Source organism: Lepeophtheirus salmonis, chromosome 6 (genome assembly GCF_016086655.4).
Source record: "Lepeophtheirus salmonis chromosome 6, UVic_Lsal_1.4, whole genome shotgun sequence".
NCBI classification, from domain to species: Eukaryota; Metazoa; Arthropoda; class Copepoda; order Siphonostomatoida; family Caligidae; genus Lepeophtheirus; species Lepeophtheirus salmonis.
In genome coordinates this window covers 25,273,857-25,298,008 of record NC_052136.2, presented here as the reverse complement: position 1 = coordinate 25,298,008, position 24,152 = coordinate 25,273,857, and the positions used below count along the sequence as shown (strand labels likewise).

The 24,152-nt window shown below is 30.8% G+C and overlaps 2 protein-coding genes across 2 annotated transcripts; one reads left to right on the top strand and one right to left on the bottom strand.

Moving 5' to 3' along the window:
• Positions 1–3,796: 3,796 nt before the first annotated feature.
• On the top strand, positions 3,797–8,773 carry LOC121119313 (histone-lysine N-methyltransferase SETD7). The gene is made up of 5 exons (XM_040713944.2): positions 3,797–3,918; positions 3,982–4,498; positions 4,562–4,973; positions 6,440–6,837; positions 8,260–8,773. Exons 2-5 carry the CDS (start codon positions 4,235–4,237, stop codon positions 8,554–8,556), a joined length of 1,371 nt encoding a protein of 456 aa, XP_040569878.1. The 5' UTR covers positions 3,797–3,918; positions 3,982–4,234; the 3' UTR covers positions 8,557–8,773.
• On the bottom strand, positions 8,610–23,408 carry LOC121119311 (uncharacterized). The gene is made up of 5 exons (XM_040713943.2): positions 22,911–23,408; positions 11,034–13,026; positions 9,452–9,739; positions 9,095–9,383; positions 8,610–9,031 (listed from the first exon to the last, which is right to left on the bottom strand). The coding sequence occupies exons 1-5, from the start codon at positions 23,284–23,286 to the stop codon at positions 8,810–8,812; spliced, it is 3,168 nt and encodes a 1,055-aa protein (XP_040569877.1). The 5' UTR covers positions 23,287–23,408; the 3' UTR covers positions 8,610–8,809.
• Positions 23,409–24,152: the final 744 nt, after the last annotated feature.

Genomic DNA, 24,152 nt, shown 5'->3' with positions numbered 1-24,152 from the left:
AAAAATACAAAGCATGCATAGTGACCCAAAATGTCTTTATGCCTTTCTCTGCAAAAACAGCCTTTGCCGTGGAGTCATGCACCAAATCAAAAAAACAGGTCTTTGTGTCTTCAGCTTCTTTCGGAAAGTTTTCAACTCTTAAGTTGAACGGATTCCTCATGAATTCCATCATTGGATTGTTTGCGTTTTGAATTCTACAAAATAGTACTGAAACTCGTTTGAGCTATTGAGAAACATAAGTAACAATACCCCATACATTGGTCGTTTTTGTTATTGAAACAGTTTGTAAATAGTTGTGATTTGAAATTGGTGAAATTTTGAAATAGTGGTTCTTCTGCTGGACAAGTCATTACCCACTCGGTAATTCCGAGAATTTTTTAGAAGTAACTGTTAACACCACCACGACCTATTAAATAATGAAGAAAAAGAAGAAAGTGCACGCACATCAACTGTTTTTCCTTTTCTAATCGCTATACTTTGTTTTTTCTTAACACACGTCCCCTCCCCTCTTTATTATGATGAATTTCCTTTTTCATTATTTTTATTGTATTGAACAACATTTACTTTTAAATGTAATGCATACCCAATTGCAATCATGCATTGCAATGTTTCTTTTAGAATCTCTTTGATTTGTACTGCTTGTTTGTACCTTCAAGAACGTTTTGTCCATGAAAGATGTATAGTATGTCTTTGTACTTTCTGTGTTTACATAGTAAGGAAAAAGAGCTTTATTTATTGATCTACATACTCGTGTATGTACAGAATGGATCATCAATCCTGGGATGGACACTTTGTACTCATATATGTATGATCAGAAACCAAAGTTTGTCGATGAAACGTGTTGTGAGGAGGGGTTATACGTATTGACATGAAGGAGAGATTATTTATTTATAAGAAATATATCAAATTAAAGTATGAAATGAATAAATAACTCAAAGATAGAAGGATATGAAGAAAGGTAAGGTGTTTATGGCGTTTCTTCCCTAGCAAAAAAATTCTGTGCTATATATGTTTCTGCTTCTTTCCCCCATATCAGTGTTCTGTACGTTAATTGGTTGAATTAGATTTAGTTATTGTTAAGATGTGAACAATTCACAACAATTATCAAATAATAATCATATTTTGAGAAGAATTATCCAACTATCAACTAATTTTGGGCAATTTTTTCTGCTTTTTTTTTGGGAGGGAAGGTTGCGAAATCAAAAAAAAAAAAAAAAAAATAACTAAATGAGTAATGTATTAATATATTTCACCTCACCTTATCCTATACATAATATTATATTTTGTTAGTAATATACATATATAATATGTAAACACAAATATTTGATTTCTGAAGAGAAAGAATTGACCTTCTCTTTAGGTCAATTCTCATATGACTTGTCTTTTCAAGCCAATTATTTATTTGAATGACGGAGAACTGATCCTTTTTTTTAGTGGGCACAAAACAAAACTTTTGAAGAAGCTTTACAAATGTTTCAAGCGTTTAGCATATTATTACATTTTAAAAATAAACAAAACTAGATTTTCATGCCTGTCAAATGATTAAAAAATTTAACGAATATACGTTAGTAATAGTTCTCTCATAAATTAAATTTTGAAAATGCTAATTAATGTTAAATATTATATTTAAAGTACATAAACGGGTACATGCTTAGCTCTGATACAAATGATTATGTTTTCTATTATATAATTTTTCCTTATTCACTATATACCCTGATAAAATAGAATGAATCTTAAGTTATTACATCAGAAAAATATTGTATGATGTAATAACTTATATACGCTAATATTAGGGTGTCCCGTCCATGTATTTTTTTAGGTATCAAAGCTTGTGTAATGCTACAGAAATTACAAAAACAATATAATTATTCATCATTTAAAGGGATCTATCGCTCTTCGAAGATTTTTCAAGATTTACCTATTCTGTATGTATGTTTAAAATTAAACAAAATATATTTGAAAGGTATTTAACTATTAAAATAAAGGAAGTTTTGATCAGAAAGAAACAACTATACTAATTAAACGAGGTCAGATATAAAATGAATAGTCAATGACAGAAACATTAAAGCTATGTTTCATTCAACAATATGATTTTGCCTCAACACATAATCATAATTATTCTATGAGGGGATTTTTCTCGAAAACGTTTACAATAATAGAGGCTTCCCCGAAAAACAAAGCCTTCTTCAACGGCAAATTGAAATGCATTACTATTGTCAACAGTTACTATGGTATCTGATAGATTCATTGACGTTGGCTTAGTTTATATCGAAAATTTAACTCTGGTCATTCATAAAGACAAGATTCCCAGAGCTTCAAAAGCCATTGAATGAATTGCTATACAATGCATTTACTTTGATGGATGAAAATATAAAACTATGATAAATGAGAAAAAGGGGATGGTTACCATCGCAAATAAGTTTTTGAAGATCACATCTAAGTGATCTGGACATACAACACCAAGTCGAAGTAAAACCAATTTACATTGATCTCTACTCTATTAGAGGGACAAATATAGATAAAGAATATATTTATAAGATATATTAAACCCTTGGTTCTTCTACTCCTGAGCTTGCAAACCTTAAATTGGAAAATTTGAGCACTCGAGATGGATAAGTCTTTTACTCGTATACAAAGGCCTTGTGCAAGTATTCTTAATCAATCAGAAAATTTACAAGTGCTTGTCAACTATGTACTTATAGTATATGCTCCAGTTTGGTCCTTAATCAAGCAAAGAACGATTAGTAAGGATGAACCTAAGCATGGTTTTGAACGGATTGTAGACTCAAAATGTTACCGGAAATCTGATTGACAATATATTGATTTATAAGCAGGAATATTCGGGAGTTGGCATTAGGAAAAATCAGAAAATCACTAAAAGCAGAATATATAAGACACCAGAAGTAAAATTTTCTGCCAGAGATTACATCAGGATGTCAAGGAATATCACCACTGGTTCTTTGAAATATTTCTAATAAGAACCTTCAAATCATGACAAAAGATATAAAAATTAGAAATTTTCGACTTTCTTTGTCACACAAAATCACTGGAGAGATGTGTTAAATTGGTAAGAGATGTCTCACAGTGTGTAAGTAACACACAGTAGTTTAAGAAATGGTTTTATTAGGACCAAATTACAATTTCAAGCAGAAAGGCCAAATTCCAGACCTAAAAATAAGTTTAAATTTCAAGTTTTTGTCTTGGATTATATACTCTACTTTGCCTATTTTATTGTTCTATTTTTTGTAACATTAATTTTAATAAAAAAATATTTTACAAAATTATTTTTTTATCATTATTTTAGAGATACGGTTTAAATCTGTGGAAAGTAAATTTTTACAAAACATTAAACAGCGGTAGAGACCTCCAAATGATTCAAAATTTTAGGTTTTTTTTACTTATTTTGTAATTTGTGTAAAACTAAAACAAATTTGCGTACCTCTTGCGATTGTGTAGCTCAAAAAGTACAAGGCGGTACACCCTAATAACACATGACATTTACCGTATAATATTTCTATTGGAGGATTCCTCCCATTTTATATCTTTCTCAATTCCCCCTCCCTTCATATATTTTTCTTGTGCCCCAACACACCAATTTTTGTCTTTAATGAGGTTAAAAGAAATGATACATAATTATGGAAGTGTTGATTGATTTATGTATACGTATATTGTTTTATACTGTATATAAAGTATCTAAATCATGTTCAAACCCTCTTTTTGATCTCTAAGTATGTTATTCCAAAATAGAATGAAATAATCAAATCTGAAAAGAAATTATGCAATTGCCAAAAGATTTGAACTTTTTAAGAATTTGCGGTCAAGTGCAAATCAAAAATATTTGTTTTTAACTGTGTACAATATATTTACACTGGTGCATAAATGAATTTGAAGTGAAAATAAAAGGTGTATCTTTTAAAAGTAAGCAGCAATATCTTATTGTACTTATTTCAATACTACGTCCATATTTTTTTTTTTTTTGAGGAAACTAATTAGAAGTATGTAGAAGAACCGTAGGGAAAACAGTAACCACAACATGTGAACGGTGAACCGGCTCTATTGACTCTGCATGAGCGTATTCCCTCTTAGAAAGCAACATTTTTTTGTTATTTGTATTGTTCATTCATATGTAGCTGTAGACTTCTTCTTGAGTTGTGTATAAGTCTACTCATCTCATATTTAGGAAATATAAATTTTTAAAAAACAAGTCGTCGTCTGAGTTCGAACGTGGGTTCTCATGGGTAATGAATTTCCAATAGCAGAGGATGTTAAGCCATCCCTCAAAGACCCTATTTTCAATCATCTCAAAGTGAGGCAAACTCTTTCCTCTTGGATTAAAGATATTCAAAAAATCGGATTCCTTTATACGAATGAGATTGAAGTGGAGGAGGAAGACAGTGACTCTGAATTTGATGATGACCCAGATCTCATTGGAGATCCTTACAGTGAAATTGAAGATGATGACATTAAGGAAATTGAAGATGGAAAGGAGAGATTAAAGGTTTAAAACACCAATATACATATGTACATACTGAGTTGTGACACATTCCCTTATCTTTTTCAGGGTCAATGCTCAGTTATTCTCAAAAATGGAGATATTGTCTCTGGTCGCTTTCAAGGAACAAAACTCCCAAAAAGAGTAGGAAAAGGTGGTGGATTCACGCCCAGCCAATCAAAAACCCTATCTTGTATTTGGGGTGGTATCTATGATTACAATGGTCGTTTGTCAGGCTATGGGAAAGCACAGCTCTTGGATGACACTTGTTTGGAGGGTTATTTCCAAGAGGGATATCTTCATGGCCTTGTCCGGGGAAGGAAAGTTGGAAGATCAAATTTGGTTTGGATTGGAAGATACTACTATGGTAAACCAAAGGGACTATGTTGGAAATTTACCGAGGGTGGAGGAGCAATCGTGGGTCATGTGAATGAAACAGATGGAAGCTTTACTGGGGATAACATTGCATATATATATCCAGGTAAGGAAAATGAGAAGTTAAATCAAGTCTTGTCCCATAATACCTGATACAATATGTTTGTTTACTCATGCTTTGTTGACTCTAGATTTTTTAAACAGATTTTGATTGATTGATAGGTACAATATTGTACATAATATAGATCTCTTATCTCTTTATAACAATTTGTAGTTCAGATATATGCAATTTTTTGTCATTCACTTCATTACATCATGTTATTTCATTTTAATTATCTTTCGTAAAATCAAATCGATTTTTCTAAACAAAACAATGGACAAAAAGATATGCATTGGCGTATAATGTAAGAGAAACGCATAGTTTTTTAAACAAAAAATTCGTATATATTACCTACCTATTGTATTTTTTCAAAATGTTATTAAAATCAAATGTTGAACAAATTGACAAATTTTACCAAAAAGAATAAATTATAATAAGTTTGTCAAATTAAAAGAGTTCCCTTTGTCAGAATGAGGCTTTGAAAATTTCAGAGTTGAAATTTGTAAGTTGTATTTTTTTTTTAGCAAAAAGGTGAATGACTTTTACATTTTTTATAGTTCATCTATGTAATTTCATTCTTTTTATAGAAGTTTTGATTATTAAAATACATAAATTAATACAAGCTCATTTATGAAATATGGCGTCCAATATTTAAAGGTTGAGTGAATAAAACTTTCAATTATTATGTCGAAGTCCAGAATTAATAGGATTCTATATTTTTTGGCATATAAAAATACAAAAAAAAAGAGTGCATTATAGATATTTGCTCATCAATAACACTCAAAATAACCATATTAAAATAATATATTTCATATAGGTCATTTTGTATTTGTTAATTGCAAACTTACGTGGCCTTTTTTGGGAAAAAAATTGAAAAATTTAATTAAATTTCAAATATTAAATTTTCTAGTAAAAATAAAAAAATCCTTAATTTGGGGGAGGGGCTACAGACCCTACATCCCTCACATTGAGGACACCCCTGCATATATTGTTTCAAATCTTGCTACGCCTCTTTCATTATTAGGTTATATTTGTATTTTTGTTTTTTTAAAGAAACTGACCTCAAATCTTCCTAGGACATAAATTATATTTGAAGTTTATTAAATAACTTTTAAGTAACAATTTCATTAAAGATAACTCTTGGAATGCAAATTTATATCTATATATACATATTGAATACGTAGATAATTATATACATATGCACGTATGTTATTTTTTGTTTATGTTGAGTCATTAGCTTTCTATAATGATCTATTCCTGTGATATTTTGTTTATATTTTTAGCTCTCTTTGTCTCTTTTTTTTTTCTCCATAGTTACGAATTATTACGTCTTTCACTTAACTAATCCAATTATTACTTATGTAAAATATATACATATATATGTAATAATAAATACTCGTGACGCTTATAAAATTAAAGTCTGATGCAAGATATTTCATGCAAACTTATTGCTTCTTTTTTTTCATCCTAAGATCTCTTGACGTGTATTTTGGGAAAGTTCAAAAACGGTGTGCTTATACAGGGCCAAGCATCGACAATCTGTGGCCTGAGCATCAACGCCTCAACCAGAGAATTGAATGAGATTTACTTCAACCCTGTGAAACCTGATGCGCCTATTTATAGCTATTGGCCCTCTGATTTATATTCTATTCCTTGTCCACGTTTGTTAAGGGATCCTTATGAGACCTCAATCGCTTTTCTAGCAAAGTCGAAGATCAGTGAATTTGCGGGAGATGGCTTGTTTGCATTTCGGGACGTAACAGCTGGTGAAACCGTTGCTTTTTATAACGGATTGAGAATCAGGATTGGAGAAAAACCAAAAGTGGAATCTGATAGCTATCAAGTCTATATCGATTGGGATTTATCAAAGGTACTAATAATTGTTTTTTAAATATCTAACATATCAGTCCTTTTTTATCATGTCGTCAGGGCATTTTTCAAATGTTCCAAATGACTTCCAAATAAAATACGCAATTATTATTTTTTTTTTTTTTGAATAAAAAGCAAGGTTTATTTTTTCCCAAAAAAATATTTTTGACTTTTATATAAGTAAATCGAATGATGGGTCTTTTTTTCAGGAAAAAAATGTTTAATTTAATTTTTTGAATTACCTTGAATTGGTCCTTTAAATTACTTGTGCCCGTATTTCATTTAATGGTGTTTTAACTAAATTAAAGCTAGGGGCTCGTAATTCACAACTCCAACAAGAAATACAATTTAATTGCGACATTATACTCGATTCAGACTCAAAGTTGAAAAACTCTGTACTCATAATAATACTCATGGAGTGCTATTATTTTTCCGCAAGACGGTGAAACTCCCTGCCACTTTATTTACTGATTAATATAAGTAAACAACGCTCATGCCCCATTAGCTTTGACTTCCTAATTGTACACATGCAAATGAGCCATATTTTTCTAAAAAAAGAAAGGTGTTAAATGTTTTGTATTTTTTTATGTGTAAAGTCATAAATAATATGTTTAGGCGAAGAGAGTGTCAAACTTTAAATATTTCCTCATTTATTTAAATCAATTATATTGGACTGTTTATTTATGTTTTTGCTAATTGGCTATTCTAAATTTGTAACTGTAAGTATTAGTGTTGGGTTTTCGTTAGTTTCGGGTTCGGTCTGAAAATTCTAGAACGGTATGAGACCGCTCTGATTTTTAATTGAACGAACTAATTCGGTCCTTTGAAGAAGTTAAGTAAGGACCGGTCGAAAAAAACCCGGCTTAGATCCGTTCCAATTTAAAAATCGGTCTAATTTTTAGTTCGGTCAAGACTGAAACAATAAATGAAATTGATGACATCACGTATGCTTCAAAATGGTGAACATCGGCATAATCACTTTATGTAAAGTTAAATGTGTTCTATTGGTCATATTTGTAGAACTCATAGATCCGGATATGGGAGAAAATCGGTCAATAGATTGAGACCGAAAATAATTGCTCTAGATATTGATACCAAACACAATTTGTCCACAATTTGTAAACGATTAAATTTTGGTCTGCTGTCTGGGACCAAAATATCGTTACAAAAAAAATTACTTAAGACCAAAGCGAGAAAACCTTGGTTTACGACTGCGTCTCAATAATAGTGGATATCTTGAAAAAGAGTGAGTTCTTTCTAACCACAGTCCACTATCTAAAATCTCAAGTAAATTCCCATTTCTCACATGTATAATTACTTTCCAAAATTAAGTTATTTTGTAATGTTAATAGATGTAATGCAATTAAAACAGGGGAGTTTTTTTTAGAATTTAATTCTTATTCCCTTTTTTATGTTATTTCAGATACCAAAATCTGATTATATGGACATTCCACCGGGTTACGAATGCTCTAAGAAATACCAAGCCTCCTTTGGACATAAAATAAATCACTCTTTTAATCCAAATTGTGGTTGGGATACAATCCAACACCCCTGTTTTGGAAGGATACCTAAATTAGTAGCATTAACGGATATTTCTGAAGGAGAAGAGTTTACAACCCATTACCGAATCGATATGGAACAAGCTAACCTCATACCAAGTTTGGAATGGTATGTGAATGCTTGGGATGAGTTTACTCCTCCCATTAATGACCATGACTAATGCAAAGATTTGGGTCAAATGTGAATCATATGTGATAAAATGATAGAGAACAATTAATTAATTATAGATATATATGTATATACGCTTTTGATATTTTATACCGAAATTAATATTTATAAATGTGTGATCATTCTAATGAAACTCAAGATTTAAATACTTTTTTTCAATTATACTCATAGTTGATTAATCTAATGAATATAAAATAACGAGCAGTTAATCAGTATGTATGCTTTAAAAAAATGAGGTAACAACATCAATTGGGAGCCACTTCACCGGGTCGATGTTGCATCAACTTATAAAGGGGAACATTGGTAAAGCCGCTAATATTCCACCAACTCCAAAATTCGACTTCTCTAAACCATTCCTTGAACGACAACCATCCAAATGTCTCTATAACGAGTTTCCTTTGACGAAAGTCATTAGTTTGATGCACACAGGGAAGATGTCCAGGGAGAGAACAAACATTACAAAACACCTTAATAACCAATAGTTTATTTTAATAAAATGGGTAAAAATAATAATTATTGTAAAGTTTTACCTCAGTATCGTTTACCCAACATTGATCCTCCCAGTGAGAAACCTCTAAGCATCTTGGACACCAAGAACCCGGTTGTGGCTCAATCCTACAATCAAAAGACTCATGACCAGTATTATGACACCGCCAACAATATTTGATGCGATGCAGAGTTCTTTCGCGGCTCTCACTCCTGGTTCTTCGAGTAGGGAGGTTTTTTTTCTTGGATTCCGGGCTTTTTCTACTGTCAAAATCTGTGTCATCTTCAGATCTTTCGGAAACGGTATCTAAATCCAATTTCATGTAGGATGGTCTATACATGTATGAATTTATTAAAAAATATTGACAAATGAGATCTTAACAACTGTATTTGATCCTCACCTTTCAACTCTGTCGTTCTCATTGTGATGAACCAAGTTTTCTTCCAACAATTGCTGAGCTAGCTTCTCAATTCGTTGTTTCCTTAAAATATCCTCTTCATCTTCAGTTTCCTCCTCAGTCTCCGTAAACATGGGTCCATTACAATCATCATCGACTGATGATAAACTAATGATTTCTAGATTTCTTGAACGATGCCTGCCGACTGAACAATTTACAGAAGCAGCTGGAGAACTGATACGATAGTCGTCGGGAATATCCATCTCATCTCCCGTAATATCATCGTCTATGCTGGAATCAAGTTACATACATTCATACAAAACATACGGCTAAGAACTATAGGGTCATCAAATACACACAAAGTTTTTACCTCAACAACTCAGAATTTAATAAAATTTAGGTTACAAGTAGATTTTTACCTGCAAATACCAAACCTTATATTATGAACTTTGATCTCATGGATCAAACTTTATCTTGTCTTTAAAGTATAGATAAGATAAATACACAATTATATTAATTTTAAACATAAATTTCATCATATTATAAAAAAAGATTCATTTCAAATTTATTTTTAATGTAATAGACTGCAATTCATTTCTAATTTAAATCAAAATATACCCAAAGCAAAAAAATATCCTCTCCATATTTACATATGAGGAGTTCATTACAAAGCCAAGTTTGCTTTTTTTCTTGATTTTTTTATTATGTTCTTTTAATTGGTAAGATGGAGTTTCACTGATCAAGTATAAGTAACACATTATGTTACTATAATTCAAGAGAATAATTTCTCCCAAGTGCATCATTGTCCATGTTGTTTTCCAAAATTTCAAGTTTCAATTTTATTACATTTATAAAGTAGTTTCACAGTATAAGAAGATAGCAAAACCTGTTCTTCCTTTCAATGTCAACTATTTTTATAGAATATGTACAGCAAATTCATGATTTATTCAAAAACCAATTAATTCCGCTTGAGTTTTGTTTCAGTTTTCGATGTTCTATTTGTTAAAATAGCAAGCCGATTAGCTAAGCAAATTGTTTATTTTAATGGTATTTTATAGGGAAGTAACCAGTTATTTTTCTAGAAATCTTTTTCCTATGAGATAAAAGGCATTTCTCATTTGTTAATTTTCTATAGAAACAAAGTACTTTGTTGGAGTACATTCTGGTATTAAATTCACATACTAGTTACCTCTTACATTATTATTTACTTTTAAAATATTATCCATATAACGAATGACATAATTTTCTTGAATTTATCAAAATAAGCTTGAAATAAAACGTTATTTTACATATTTTTACTTTGCATAAATATTATGCTTGTTGAAATTGAATAACTGATTCAAAAGCTATGGCTATTTGATATATGGTGTACATCATAGTTGTTGTTTTGTTATTTTTTAATTGGAAGAATATAGGGCAAATCATCGTGAACGAATCATCTGACTGCAAAAGAAAAAATGGAATTTGAATATAAAAATCCACATTTATATTAAATTTCAAAACAATTTAGATGCTCGTCTGGAAAATTCCCCTTTTTGACAATTTCATATGAAATGACTCTATAATTTATGTTGATTATTTTTACCAAATAATTTCTGTTCTTTCTGAAAGGATAGATGCGTTATCATTGATATATTCGTCTTTAAGAGTATCATCATCGTCTTCTTCATCTTCTTCACCTTGAATTTCATTTTCAGGAACTTTATTTTCCTCTAAAAATTCCTCGTTTTGGCAATTTATCGCATAGTGAAGCATTGAAGAGTCTTCCTCATTTGTAATGTCACTTTGATCATTTAATCCTGGAGATTTTTCCTCAATGCATACTTCTTCTTCAACATGAACGTCTTCATTTTTTCGAGTAGCAGAAGGATTCATAAGTGTGTGACTAGTTTCCATTGTTTTTAATTCATCCAATTTAGTCTCAATGTTCCTCAGTCGATCAATAATAATTTCTAGTCCTTGTTCCAAATCCTGTTCAACATTCTTCACTTTTGATGAATAAGTCTCAGTATTTTGGGTTTTTTCTTCAACCTTTGTCGTTTTTTCTTCTTGCAGATAGGTTCTTTGAGTATATTGGCAAACAGTGCCCTGCCATGAATCAACTTCAATTGTTCTATTTCTTTTGCGCTTATTACGAAGTTTTGTTCCTGGGTCTAAATCCGAAACAGATTTCCTTCTATTTCTAAGGGGAAAGTGACTTTTATATTTAAAAATAATGGCCTTATCATCAGATGTGTCGATCTCATATGAATTATCATCTGGGTTTTTATTCGTAGGAGACATCATCGAATGTATATCGTCGGTTGAGCTACTTATATCACCCTCATGATCCTCTAAACCCGTAATGGTTCCAGTATCCGTCTTTACCAAATCATTAAAGAATGTATCCTCAGTAAATAGTGTTGATTGAGTCTCATCCCGCTTAATTTTGGTTTTGGCAACCAATTCCTCGAAAAGATCTTCCATACCCTTACGTTCTTCTGCTTTGACAGTGTATGTAGATTTGATTTTATCCTCCGGATTACACTCTGTGAGGAAAATAGAGCTCTGTTCATAGCTATTATTCGTTATTTCTTCTGAATGCTCTTCCCATTCCTCTTCAAATCGAGTACTATAGTTGACAAGATCTGTAGATGAATTGGAACATATTTTAGTAGTTGATCTTTGTTTTTTACTGGGAGCTTTGATTCTTATTTCAGAGTGTTTATCTATATATGGAGAAGAAATTATATTTGACTTGAAAGCCTTATTATTTATGGGTATAGTAATGGTTTTCTCTACGAAGATTTCATTTTCCGTTTCCATTTTTAGGAGAGAGTCATGTTTTTGTCCTAAAGGTATGAGTGGAGGGAGACACTCAGGACTTGACAAAACATCTCTAGTCGAGTAATTAAAATGATTCTGTTTCGTTTCTTCTTTCTCTTTTGAAGAGCTAAAATTCACATTAGTAAAAGTTTTTAACATTGATTTATTCCAATATGAATTTAGATTTTGAGAAAAAAGGGATGAAGAATCATTTAAAGCTGATGACTTCATTTTAAGTTCCTCATTTATTGACTCTTTTGATATATTATGGCTATTTTTATAGATTATGTCACTGTTTTCTGGCTCTGATTCATCTTCGTTACAAATCATTTCCTTCTCTAAATAGGACTTGATTGAAGTCTCAGAGTCTGAACTCATTGTGTGACCATTTTGTTTGTTATTCATACTTTTTACTTGGAAATCATTGTTCCCTATGGAACTCATTCCATAAGAATTAAAGTGGTTGGATGTAATTTGTGATATAACTGACTCTTCTTTGTAGTCCTTGTGGGAAGTGTTGCAAACATAACCAAGTCTATTAATATAGTTAGAATGAGACTCCTTGTTAGCGACATGGCCTTCTCTCTCTTCATTATCTTGATTATACTGAGACAATGTGCTATAAATTGAGCCCTTACTCATCCAGGGTTGGCTTGATCCACACTTTCTTGGATTGATTGGACTGGTATTGCTTTCTAAGGAAGATGATGATGAAAAGGAAGGAGAACGAATTGAAATATCATGGAGGTTGTTGAGTCCTTGGTTGATTGATCCTGGAATTTAATAAAATACTGTTACTACCATACTATCAAACTCATTAAATAGGTCAAAATCAGACTACTATACACAACAAAGAAAGTAAAATTAAGTTATGTCTTGTTTCCTCTTTACGGTAATCGTATTTATGGGTATAAAACTATAGAGATATGAATTAAATAATTTGCAGACAACCACAATTTTCTACTTATTGTTCTTCATTACTTTTGAAGGGAAAATCTCTATTGGTGTATTAGGTATGGCTCATTAATAGTGATGAGTAGCCATAATAAGGAGCTCTAACAAATTTTCTGAACTTACAAGTAATAGATAAAATTCTGACACACTTTTTATTTTATAAAAATATTCCTAATAGTGGCTAACTTAAGAGTTAAATCTTGTTCATCGGTTAAGTCAAGGGTCAGAAATGCAAGCTTGCAAACCAGGTGTCACACTTTTTATGATTGCATCTGGCATGGAGATGAAACAAAAATTGACATTATTTTTTTTAATTCATTGATGTTCTACTGCTCATATCTTTTCAGAAATGCAGTTGGCTGGAGGAGGAATTGTCCATCATTTTTAGATATTGGCGGCTATGTTAAAAAATATGTAGATATTCTAATGTTTTTAATTTTAATGTGAAATATGTTTTTTTATTTACAAACTAGCAGTAGTACCCGGATTTCCCCGAATAATTAGGCATCGACTAAAAACAAAGGTTGCTTTAATAATATATATATAGAAGACCCACGAAATTCTCAATGTTACTCTCCGTTTTTATGAGGACACTCAAATGTAACTACTCAATACTTCTTTCACCAATTATACAATAATACAAATAAGAGTTTGAAAAAAAAAATAGTAAAATGTGATGTTTAATGAGAACTTTAGTCTTAAGTGTCCTCATTAATCAAAACAAACAACCAACCGTTTTTCCTTTTCTAATCTTTAAAATGTATTTTTTCTCTGCAAAAATCCCATCTTACTTATAAACATTAGATATATTTCTTTACTTTTTAACCCTTATTTATCAATTATATGCCCCTGAGCTGTCTCAACTTTCTCCATTAATGGGCAAGTTAGCTCAAGAATTCCCAACATAAAAATTGTTATTACAAATAAGGTACCAAACATTAACTTTGATATAAAATTGGTGTCAAAAGTTGCATATTGTTTTGAACTTATCCAACCTACAAATTCAAGTCTAAATATCACTTCCACTAGCTAGGTAATATGTCAAAAAGTGATTTTGTGTCAACTAACCCCTCTTTCCCCTAATACAAATATGTGTTTGTTGAAAATGATAAATTATTTAATGATAGAGTGATTTCTTAGGTAATCATGTTTAGTTTCCTATTAGTAAATACTCCTTTTAATGTATTTATAAGTAGTCTTCTCATAATAATAAATAAAAAATACAAAATGTATCTATACTTTCATCACGGACTATTCTCCCAATATTCCGTTTCGAATATAACATATGTACATAAGTATATGCATTTCCTTTCAAAAAAAAAAATAATAATAATATCATGTTGAGCCATCGAATTTCACAGCCAAATTTTAATACCTTTGACTAAGTAATGAAATGCCTAAAAACAATAAGTTTAATATTATAAATCAATGATTAAAATACATTGAAATGATTATGAATGATTATTTATCACACCAACTGAAAGTGTGAGTATCTTTCCGGTCAATGGATATTAATAACTTTATAAATTTTTAAATGTACTCGTTTCAAAAAAAATTATATTCTATTTGATAGCCAAGCTATATTAGTAATTCTTGAAATGAGCATTCAAAAAAATGTACATTCTTTTTTTTTTTTTTTTTAAGAAATTGTACAATTATAACTATCTTTTGTTTCTCTAGATCTCAACTTTTAAGGGATAAAAATACCTTCAATTCGTACATTTTGTGCGTAATTATATAGTCGAAAAATAATAAGGAACTGTTCTCAAGGATTGACCGTAAATTTCTGGTCCAAAATTAAATATATATAAAAAGTAATACCTACATTGAATAAAATGTTATTATTTATGAAGTAATACTGCAAATACAATATCACTTAGTTAAAGAGATTCAAGGGTCATTCAATGAAATATTTTGCTACTTCCCTTAGAAAAATAATCTATATAAAAAAAATACGATATGTAACCAGAAAAAGTTGATGACTTTTGAAAAAACAGTTCTTACATATGGAAAAAGAACGAACTTGTTAATTTTATCAATCGTTTATAGGATATATCACATAGTAATGTGCCTTAAATATCTCAACCTTTCCCTCGAAGTAGATTGAAAAATGGCCTGAAATGGTAATATGATAATTAACCAATTAGGCTATTGTTGTATAATGCATTACACAATTTTTAAGTATTTTCTAGTTGGTCGTTGATATACATACTTTTGCTCCTGATCTACTGAATTTGAGTTATATCTTACTATACCATGAATAGTACAAAAGTTAGAGATTTAGATACTGTTGGTTTAGGACCCGACACACACAGATTTGTTTTCTAACTATCTATCTCTTCTTAACTGAAGAATGTAGTTATTCCACTTTGGTATCGGTGCCATTGAATGACATGATTTTCCTTAACTCTTGATTAAAATAAGTTATTTGTTTGAACTGTAGGGAGAATTATTGATTATTTTTTGCTTGCTTCAACACCAATTTCTTCAAAAGAGGGAAAAAATTATGTAAGACTCAATTCATATGCAATAAATGAATAATTATCTGCAGATTAATTGGTAATCTGCCAAATTACTTATCCGTACATTGATGTTAGATATGTCATTTGACACAAATTTCTAAGTATCGTAGTAAACTTTTATCACAATTACCATTATAAATTCAAAACCATGTACGATACTCCATTGAACTTTAGAATGTGGTCATTCTAAAAAAGTAAAAATACAAAAATTAAGTTTAATAATATAAATTATTATTCTTTCATGTATAAAATTGATTGACTTCAATAAAATACCCATATTCTACAGCTCTAAACTTGGACTGGTTCTTGTCCATATTAGAACAAAAAAAAGTACTTGTATTTGGTCTGTTGAATCATTTTGTCGAAAATTATGCCAAGTTTAACTGCGTGTTTACCAATATATTTCTAGGATCTAGAGACAAAATATGTAGATAAGTCTTTCAAAAGTTAGCTGTGATTTGTAATTAATTTTTACATTCAAAATATATACATATAATATTTTCAAATATGGAGGTTTTGTGACTCAAAATATCATTTGTTTACAGTAAAAAAAAGTATCTTGAACGTTGATTGGAATTGGATAAATGTAAAAATCCACGTTAAATCCTCTAGAATGGAGATATAGACTGTTATCTCCAAGAGTTGTAACGAATAACTTAGTTATATTTAGATGTAAAAATTCATATCCTTAATGTATATTCTATGCATTTTTAAATGATAGGTGTCTTAAAAGTATTAAGGCATACAAATGAGTAGAAGATAGAGAAATGATACGACAACTCGGGAACAGAATAATATGGGTACAACTAAGTGCATTTAAGTACAATGTACTTAAGTAAATTGTAAAACATACATACAAAACACATTTTTATTTTCACATCGTGTACATTTGTACATACTTGTTCAAATGTCAGTAAATTGCAACATATCAAGTAAAATCATAAATTGAATAGTTTTGAAAATCTTGAATGCATTTTGATAAAATTTTAATTAATTAATTCCGATGTGATAACAATCAACTGACGAAGAAATCATTTGAATAATAATTGACAGCCGTCACTTTTTATTATCTTCTCTAATTAATCAATTAGTTGTTAATTCAGACATTGAGGTACCTGAATGATCCATAGAAGTGAAAAATAACATACTTTATTTAATATTTTCAGAGGATTTATAAAATAAGTTTTTCAGATGAAACAATTATCTACATTGATACTACAGGGTATTTCTAGAGCATTTGCTACCATCACTACAATATGCAACAGAAGCAGCTCAAGTCAAGTCTACACTCAGAACTTCCTCCCCAATTCTGTGACTTTTCTACTCGTTGAAAAAATATCAAAAAATTAATTTCAGTGTTTCAATAGTTGGGTCGTGGGTAGTTGAAATGCCTTTGCACCACACATTTTCAGCGCTAGTCGTTTTAGATAATATATGAATCAATTAACTGTGGCGTATAACGTCGGAATAGGGCACGAGCAAACTAAAAAATATACATTATCCGCCAGTGGTGTTACTGTCGCTTGGCCTAATATCAGGCTGGATTGCTGAAGGCAATCTTTTAAGATTACGTCATGTGAATTTTTAGCTATTATAATAATATCTCATCTTTACAATATTGCGGTATTTGTAAATTATAAGATAGTTATTAATTATTTTTATAATTTATACCAATGAATTCTTAGATAAGGAAGGGAAGACTCTCGCAACCATTCAAAGTAAGGCTACCAAGTAGGATTCATTTTCACTTCACAGAGGAAATTTGAGTAGACTGTAAACTGTTGAAGTATAAGTTCATCCAAGTAATGGGAAAACTTTGTGTCACGCCTGGATGCCTCAGTGGATACAGGCTAACTAAGTCTGAGAAGAAGTATCCTCCTCCCACCAAAATATCAATATAATAAATCAAAAAAGTTAAAAAAGCTTAACAGTGAGGAAGAAGGAAGCCTTTATTATCAGAATATCTTCAATACTTCAAATAATTTGTATTGTTTGTTAATGTTTAAACGCAATAAAAAATAATTTGTTCTAATAAAAAATGTAATTCGATTCTGAAGCAAAAAGTGTATTTATTTAGTTATTTGAGTAAGTAAATATAATTTACAGCAACGGTAGGCAATGAGGATAGGATGAGTTATAACAAAATCAATTCCGAGTAGAGCCTTCATGCTACTAGGTCAAGATAAGATAAGTTCTCGTAGCACATATTTTAGGTAGAGTTAATCCAGGGTAAGTTTTAACCTCAAGTCTGAGTGGAATCCTCATTGTACTAGGTTAAATATAAGTTCTCGTAGCATACAATTGATGAAGTGCTATCGTAGTATCGAAATTTCCAAACGCGATAATGGTCTTGGATCTTATCGATTTCTTATCAAACATTTAAAAGAACCGTTGTCATCCTCATAATCAATTTCCTTATGCCTTTCATCTTCCTAAATTATGAACTGTATGCGTAGTACGGAAATCACTATTTTTGATTCAAACAAGGGATTAAATAAACTTAAATTAAATAATTTTGTATTAGCCAGAACCAATTGATTTTAAAATAAATAATTGAATTTAAACTCCTAACTTAATAAAAACAATGGTAAGGTAAATACTATATAAATTAATTGAAATGTATTTCAGAATACAAAAATATATTTAAAAGGACCATATGGATATCATCATGTATGTATTTGTAATATATTAGTGTTTTCTTCCCCTTTGTTCTCTTTTCTTATTTTCTTGTATATATATATACCGGGTGTCCGGAAAGTCCTGACTGATTTCTAACTTCCAACTTCATTAAGATCTACAAGGACTAAAAGTAGAGATACAGAGAAATGTTTTTAATAAAAAAAAACTTCGCTTGGTTATAATCTATAATATGTTTTAACAATTTGGCCTTTAGCTTCCATAACAGCCACAACACGGGGATGGAAGGAGGAGCAGGTGTTCTTGATGTAGGTGGGGTCCATTTTGGCCCAGGCCTTGGTGATACTGGCCTTGAGAGCTTTGGTACTGCTGTGGTGTTTTTTTGCAAGCCTGCCTCTCAATGTGCGCCCAGATGCTGAAATCCAAGGGGTTTAGGTCGGGGGAGGAGGGGGCCAGAAGTCCTTAGGCCAGAATTCTACATTCTCCTTCAACCACTTCTGGGTGTTCTTGGCTGTGTGTGCGGGTGCCCCATCCTGCTGGAAACACACCCTCTTGCCAGGATACTCCTTCCTGATCCATGGGACCACCTTGGCCTTGAGCACCTTCATGTAGTCCTCCGAGGTGAGCCTGTAGCCCTCTCGGAAGAAGGCTGGAGGCATGGCTTTACCATCTGAGCCAACAACTCCAAGCATCATGATGCTGGCTCGGTGCTTGGTCATAGACACATATTTCTCAGATCCCACATAACCATTAAGGCTAATGTAGCGATCATTTTTGCGGTTGAAGACTGGATCCACTGTAAAAGTTTTCTCATCGGAAAAAATGAGAATTCTGTCCCCATTGCTTTTCATGTTGTTCAAAATCTTCTTGCATCAAATGTACCTGGCCTCCATATTGGCCATGGACAACATGGGACGGGTGGTGCGGACCAAGGACTTGCCCCCAATGTCCTTGACAATAGTAGAAATTTCAATCTGTACTTATTGTCTGTATCTCAGAAAAGGATCATCCTATGAGAATAACTATTGAAATTGCTACCTTTTTCGTAATTATTTAATGTTCAATTCATAAAAGAATAATAATTGACATTAGTTATGTAGGTATCTCTCAACTTTTCTTTCAAAAAACGAAAGAAAACATGCCCAAAATCAATTATTGTTAGCCAATTACGTAATTATTTCCAACAGTTGGACTATTCTTTATTTATTTGTGAGGACTTTCATTGTTTAACAAAAAATATTATTCGAGCATAACAAATCAACGATCAGAACACTAACAGAAGAAAAGTTTACACCTGTAAAAAAATGCATAGTTTATTTATTTATCCATCGATAAAACAATACTATTCAAATGACTTCTTCATTGTAAGTTGATTTTTATCCAACCGAAATGAATAAATACATTTGAAGTACATTCAGTTCTTAGTAGACTATGAACCAAATTTGGTTGGATTTAATACTATGTAGACAGTCCATACATAAGTTTTATTTTAACTTATTATCAATACATGTTTTAAATAAAATAAAATTATCCAAAACAATCATATTGTTATTCAAATGGGATTCAAATGAATAGGTCTGTATTTGGTGAGAATTGCTAACGAGTAACTGATTTAGGGCTTCCTCATTATTTCTCTTAGTGGAGAAAAGGTTAAGAGATACAATAATGATCGTGTTATTATATGCATGGACTACACAAGAGAAGGATAAGAAGAAGAAGAAGAAAAAAAAAAAATTCTGCGTGCTTTACATTAGTTGTCATAACATTACCTTCTTATTTTCTATAAATTAATATACTTATTCCCCTGAATGTACTATGAATAGATAACAATTTATTTTGAAATTATGTTTCTCTCAAAAAATATATGAAACTTTTGATTTTACCTTATGTGAGAATGCTAGATCGCTTTAATGCCCAGGATGTAAAACAGGTCATCCGGCTTATATGAAAAAAAAACAGATGTTCACATAAGTTATCATCTAATCTCAAGGAGAGAGAAATAGATAAAGGCCATCAAAAAAGATTGGAGTGGTGGGTGGCCTCTCTACACCATCAGAAATGATAGTAATTTCGGCATTTGGAAAACCCATATCCTCTGAAAATTAATTATAAAATCAGAAAGCAATTAATCGGTATTTGCTCCTGACAACACTCAGCAAATAGAGGTAGAAGTCTGAACAATATAATATCAAAGAAGAATGTGGATTTGGTCATAGTTTTCGTAACAAAGTAAACGTTATTGCTCGTAAAATTATCTCTGGACTCATGATACACTTTCTTACAGAAAAGAGGGAGGGATCATGTTGGGCAAAGTAGTAAGCAGAAAAACTTTGATAAGATAGATTATATTGCTGATTTAAAAAGAACATATCCTTGTTGAACGATACATTTTTTGTATATATAAGAAAATTATATTGTTGTTTATTTAAAAAAACTCTTATCTATTAATGTTGCTTTCTAAGTTTTTTCAGTGATTGATATTTGCTCATTTGTTATAAATCATAATCCTCCTTATTATTAATTTAATTTATCCCAAAAGTTTTCAAAATATCCAAATTAAAAAAAAAAAAAAATGAGGATTTATTTATTAAACATAAAAGTATGTTTGGTATGGCGACCAATGCGTTAGTTTATTTTTGTTTTTTCATCCCTTGTTAGTGTATCCTGTGGCTATAAGTAATTGGAATCCTTGAATGCTTAAAACGTCGTTATCTTTATTGTATCCCTCAACATTTCCACCCAAAAAGACAAATATTAAAAGATTAGCTGTATTGGGACAAATATTTCCATCTATGAATATTTTTTTGGACCTGTTCACACTTTTACAAAAGCTAATTCAAATTCAACCAAACAACATTCAGAACATTGAAAATAAGTAAAAAATAGACAGCTGATAACTGTTATTGTAAGATTTAATACTGGACCAGATACTAATAAGTATGTAATAATATATATGTAAGTATTGATGTGATTAACTCTTATTTAAAACTTTCTTGACTTCTCTTTATTTGAATCAAGGTTATGAAGTCACCAGGGTATTCCTCCATCTTTCGAATTGAAGCATGAGTTCGTATTTATGTCACATTGGGTCAGAGTTGGGGACTCATACTCACAATTTGTACTCGATTCACAGTTAAGTTTAATGAAACTACGACTTCAGACTTGACTTGAACTCGAGACTAGACTCGTAAAAAAAAAAATCATGAACACCTTTGCATTGAATACAACTAAAAATAACCCTCTATCATTTTAAATATATTTCATAAATGAGTTTTGAAATCCTCGATTTGAGCAGGTTGACAGTTTTTTTTTACTCAAAAAATTCATGGATGCAATTGCCATTATATAATTAATGGATCATTAAAAGTATTCATCAAAAAAGTGCTAAAATCATGTGTTTTTGAAAAATTACAAATATAATTTTAGAGGTGTTATATTTATAATAAACATCAGCAAGAACAATTCGTTAATGTAAATAAATGCTCTAAATACATGATAATATGTTATTAAAAATACCTAATAAATAAAGTATCAATGCAATTTAAATGAGAACAAAGAATGACAAATTATGCACCCATGTATGTATATAATAACTAAGTTCCTTCACCTGGCTTCTATATATTTTTTATGTATTCTTTGTGAACAAAGAGTAATTGAATTACTCACAGAAAGATTCAAAATGCAATTACCTTAATTCAATAATAATATAAATAAGATGGGTTTGTCAACTTTTAACATAGAAAATACGACATAATCGTTTCAAATAGGACCTATTTCGATGGAAACAATGTATTACATTACAGGTATATGTAAGTGGTTAAGGAAGGGAATGAGTTACCTCAAAAAGTAGCAAAAAACAGCATTCACAAGATAAGACAGTTCCTGGTTCTTCATATTTCTATAGGAATATGAAGGTAATGTAATTTTAAATTCCACACAAAATATAATTGTGTTAGATTTAAATTAACTGATGATAATTAATCATTTGTTTATTAAAAAGCGGAAATGTTTTGAGGCTTCATTTAAGTACATAAATAAGTATATGCTCATTCATACTTCAATAAAATTCATGAGGCCATGCATTTATAAACCAATGATGGACACTTATTAATTACTTGCAAAGTATTGGATTACTATCTGAGAGGTCAAATCCCATAGTAACAAACACAAACGGGCCAATTATTATCTATTTATTTGTAGAATTTCAAAATGTTCATTGGAAAATTTAAAAAAAAGCTCTGTGCAAATATTCAGGGGATATTGTACTTAAGTATATATAATCTACTATCACAAACGAGAAGAAAATTTCCAAATGAGTCATTTGAAAGTTGATTAAAATTGCAATTATTGAACTATGATGTCAACTTTCCCTAGAAATAATGAACTCATTCTATCATCCTTTCACTCAATGAATCAATCCAACAATCAGTATATTATTTGCATTAATTGATATGGGTTTACCCTAAGTAAATATAAATACAAAGTTGGACATCATAGAGCCACAATACAAAAGCAAATAGTCAATGACAATAATAAAAGTTTACCCCTGCCGATTCCATAGATATATGAAGGCAATGGACGATCTTCACTCGTTTGTCCACTACACTTTGGCTCCAAGGAGCCCTCACGCTCCTTCCGACTCCGTATCTCCGCTTCTAATGCCGCTACAATGTTCCCAACCGACGTTCGTCTTTTTTGAGTGGTTCGCGTTCCTTTGCTTTTACGATCATTTTCACTCGAACCAAAAGGCATAACACCACTAACACTTCCATTTTTCGTATCTTCTAATGAAATATTGTCTGTACTGGCATTGAGTACATCCCCCACTCGAAAAGGTGTCTTCTTTTTATAGTCACGAGGGTTTGTATCTCTAGGAGGCTCTGAACCCCCTCTTAGGACGATTGGAACCGGTAGTCGCATAGGTTGTTATATATGGATTAATATGGGACCGACCGAAGGATAAAGAAACGGGAGCAGAGGATAAAGCACTTTATTGAGGAGAAAAGTAAAAATTTATTTACCCTCGAGAAAAGTTCGACTTACACACGCTTCTTGTGTTGTTGTTTTTTGTTTTTTTGGCAAAGGATAATGTGATTGTTCAGAGTGTATGTCTGCAAGGATAATGCAAGATATAAAAGCCAATCAGTTTCAGCATAATATTCTTAATTTGCTACAATTTTGACAAGGAAGGAAATAAATATACGTAATTATATTAATAGAATCATCATCCTTTTTATATGTACATTGTACAATATATAGGTATAAATTATAATTATTCCATAAAGGGTAAGTGAATAAATATATAAATAAAAATGGAGTTGAAACACTTTTATTTGGGATGAGTGCAAAATAATAAACTAACTCGTCTGTTTGTATTATTAATAGAAATTGCACACGTCGCACGCAAACTTATAGAGAATATATATAGAGCTAGCGGCAAAGTTTTTCTTCAAGAGGTTGCTATCACAATGTCAGCTGTTGTTGGGATATATATATATGTATGTACAACAGTAGGCGTGAACTTATGTGATATCAGCGTCCTTAAGTAATCTATACTTACTTATATTATATATATGTATATATATCCAAAAACTACATATTAATAACTCTACTTCGTTATTTCAATTATGGATATACTTTCGTCGATGTTCGATACTTTTAACTAAGTAACCTAATGTGTGATGACAGTTCCTAAGTGTATTAGGATATATTTATGACGGAAAACTGTTAAATATTTCTGACATAATATGTCCCAAATTATTTTCCATTAACTGATATTGAAATGA

What these genes read in the sequence shown, in the direction of transcription:
- LOC121119313 (XM_040713944.2), top strand. Translation starts at nt 4,235, where the DNA reads ATGGGTAATGAATTTCCAATAGCAGAGGATGTTAAGCCATCCCTCAAA. An exon ending in ATGGAAAGGAGAGATTAAAG is followed by an intron (nt 4,499 to 4,561) that starts GTTTAAAACACC and finishes TATCTTTTTCAG; the next exon opens with GGTCAATGCTCAGTTATTCT. An exon ending in TCGATTGGGATTTATCAAAG is followed by an intron (nt 6,838 to 8,259) that starts GTACTAATAATT and finishes ATGTTATTTCAG; the next exon opens with ATACCAAAATCTGATTATAT.
- LOC121119311 (XM_040713943.2), bottom strand. Translation starts at nt 23,286, where the DNA reads ATGCGACTACCGGTTCCAATCGTCCTAAGAGGGGGTTCAGAGCCTCCT. An exon ending in TATCTATGGAATCGGCAGGG is followed by an intron (nt 13,027 to 22,910) that starts GTAAACTTTTAT and finishes ATTAAATTCCAG; the next exon opens with GATCAATCAACCAAGGACTC. An exon ending in GAAAGAACAGAAATTATTTG is followed by an intron (nt 9,740 to 11,033) that starts GTAAAAATAATC and finishes ACTTGATTCCAG; the next exon opens with CATAGACGATGATATTACGG.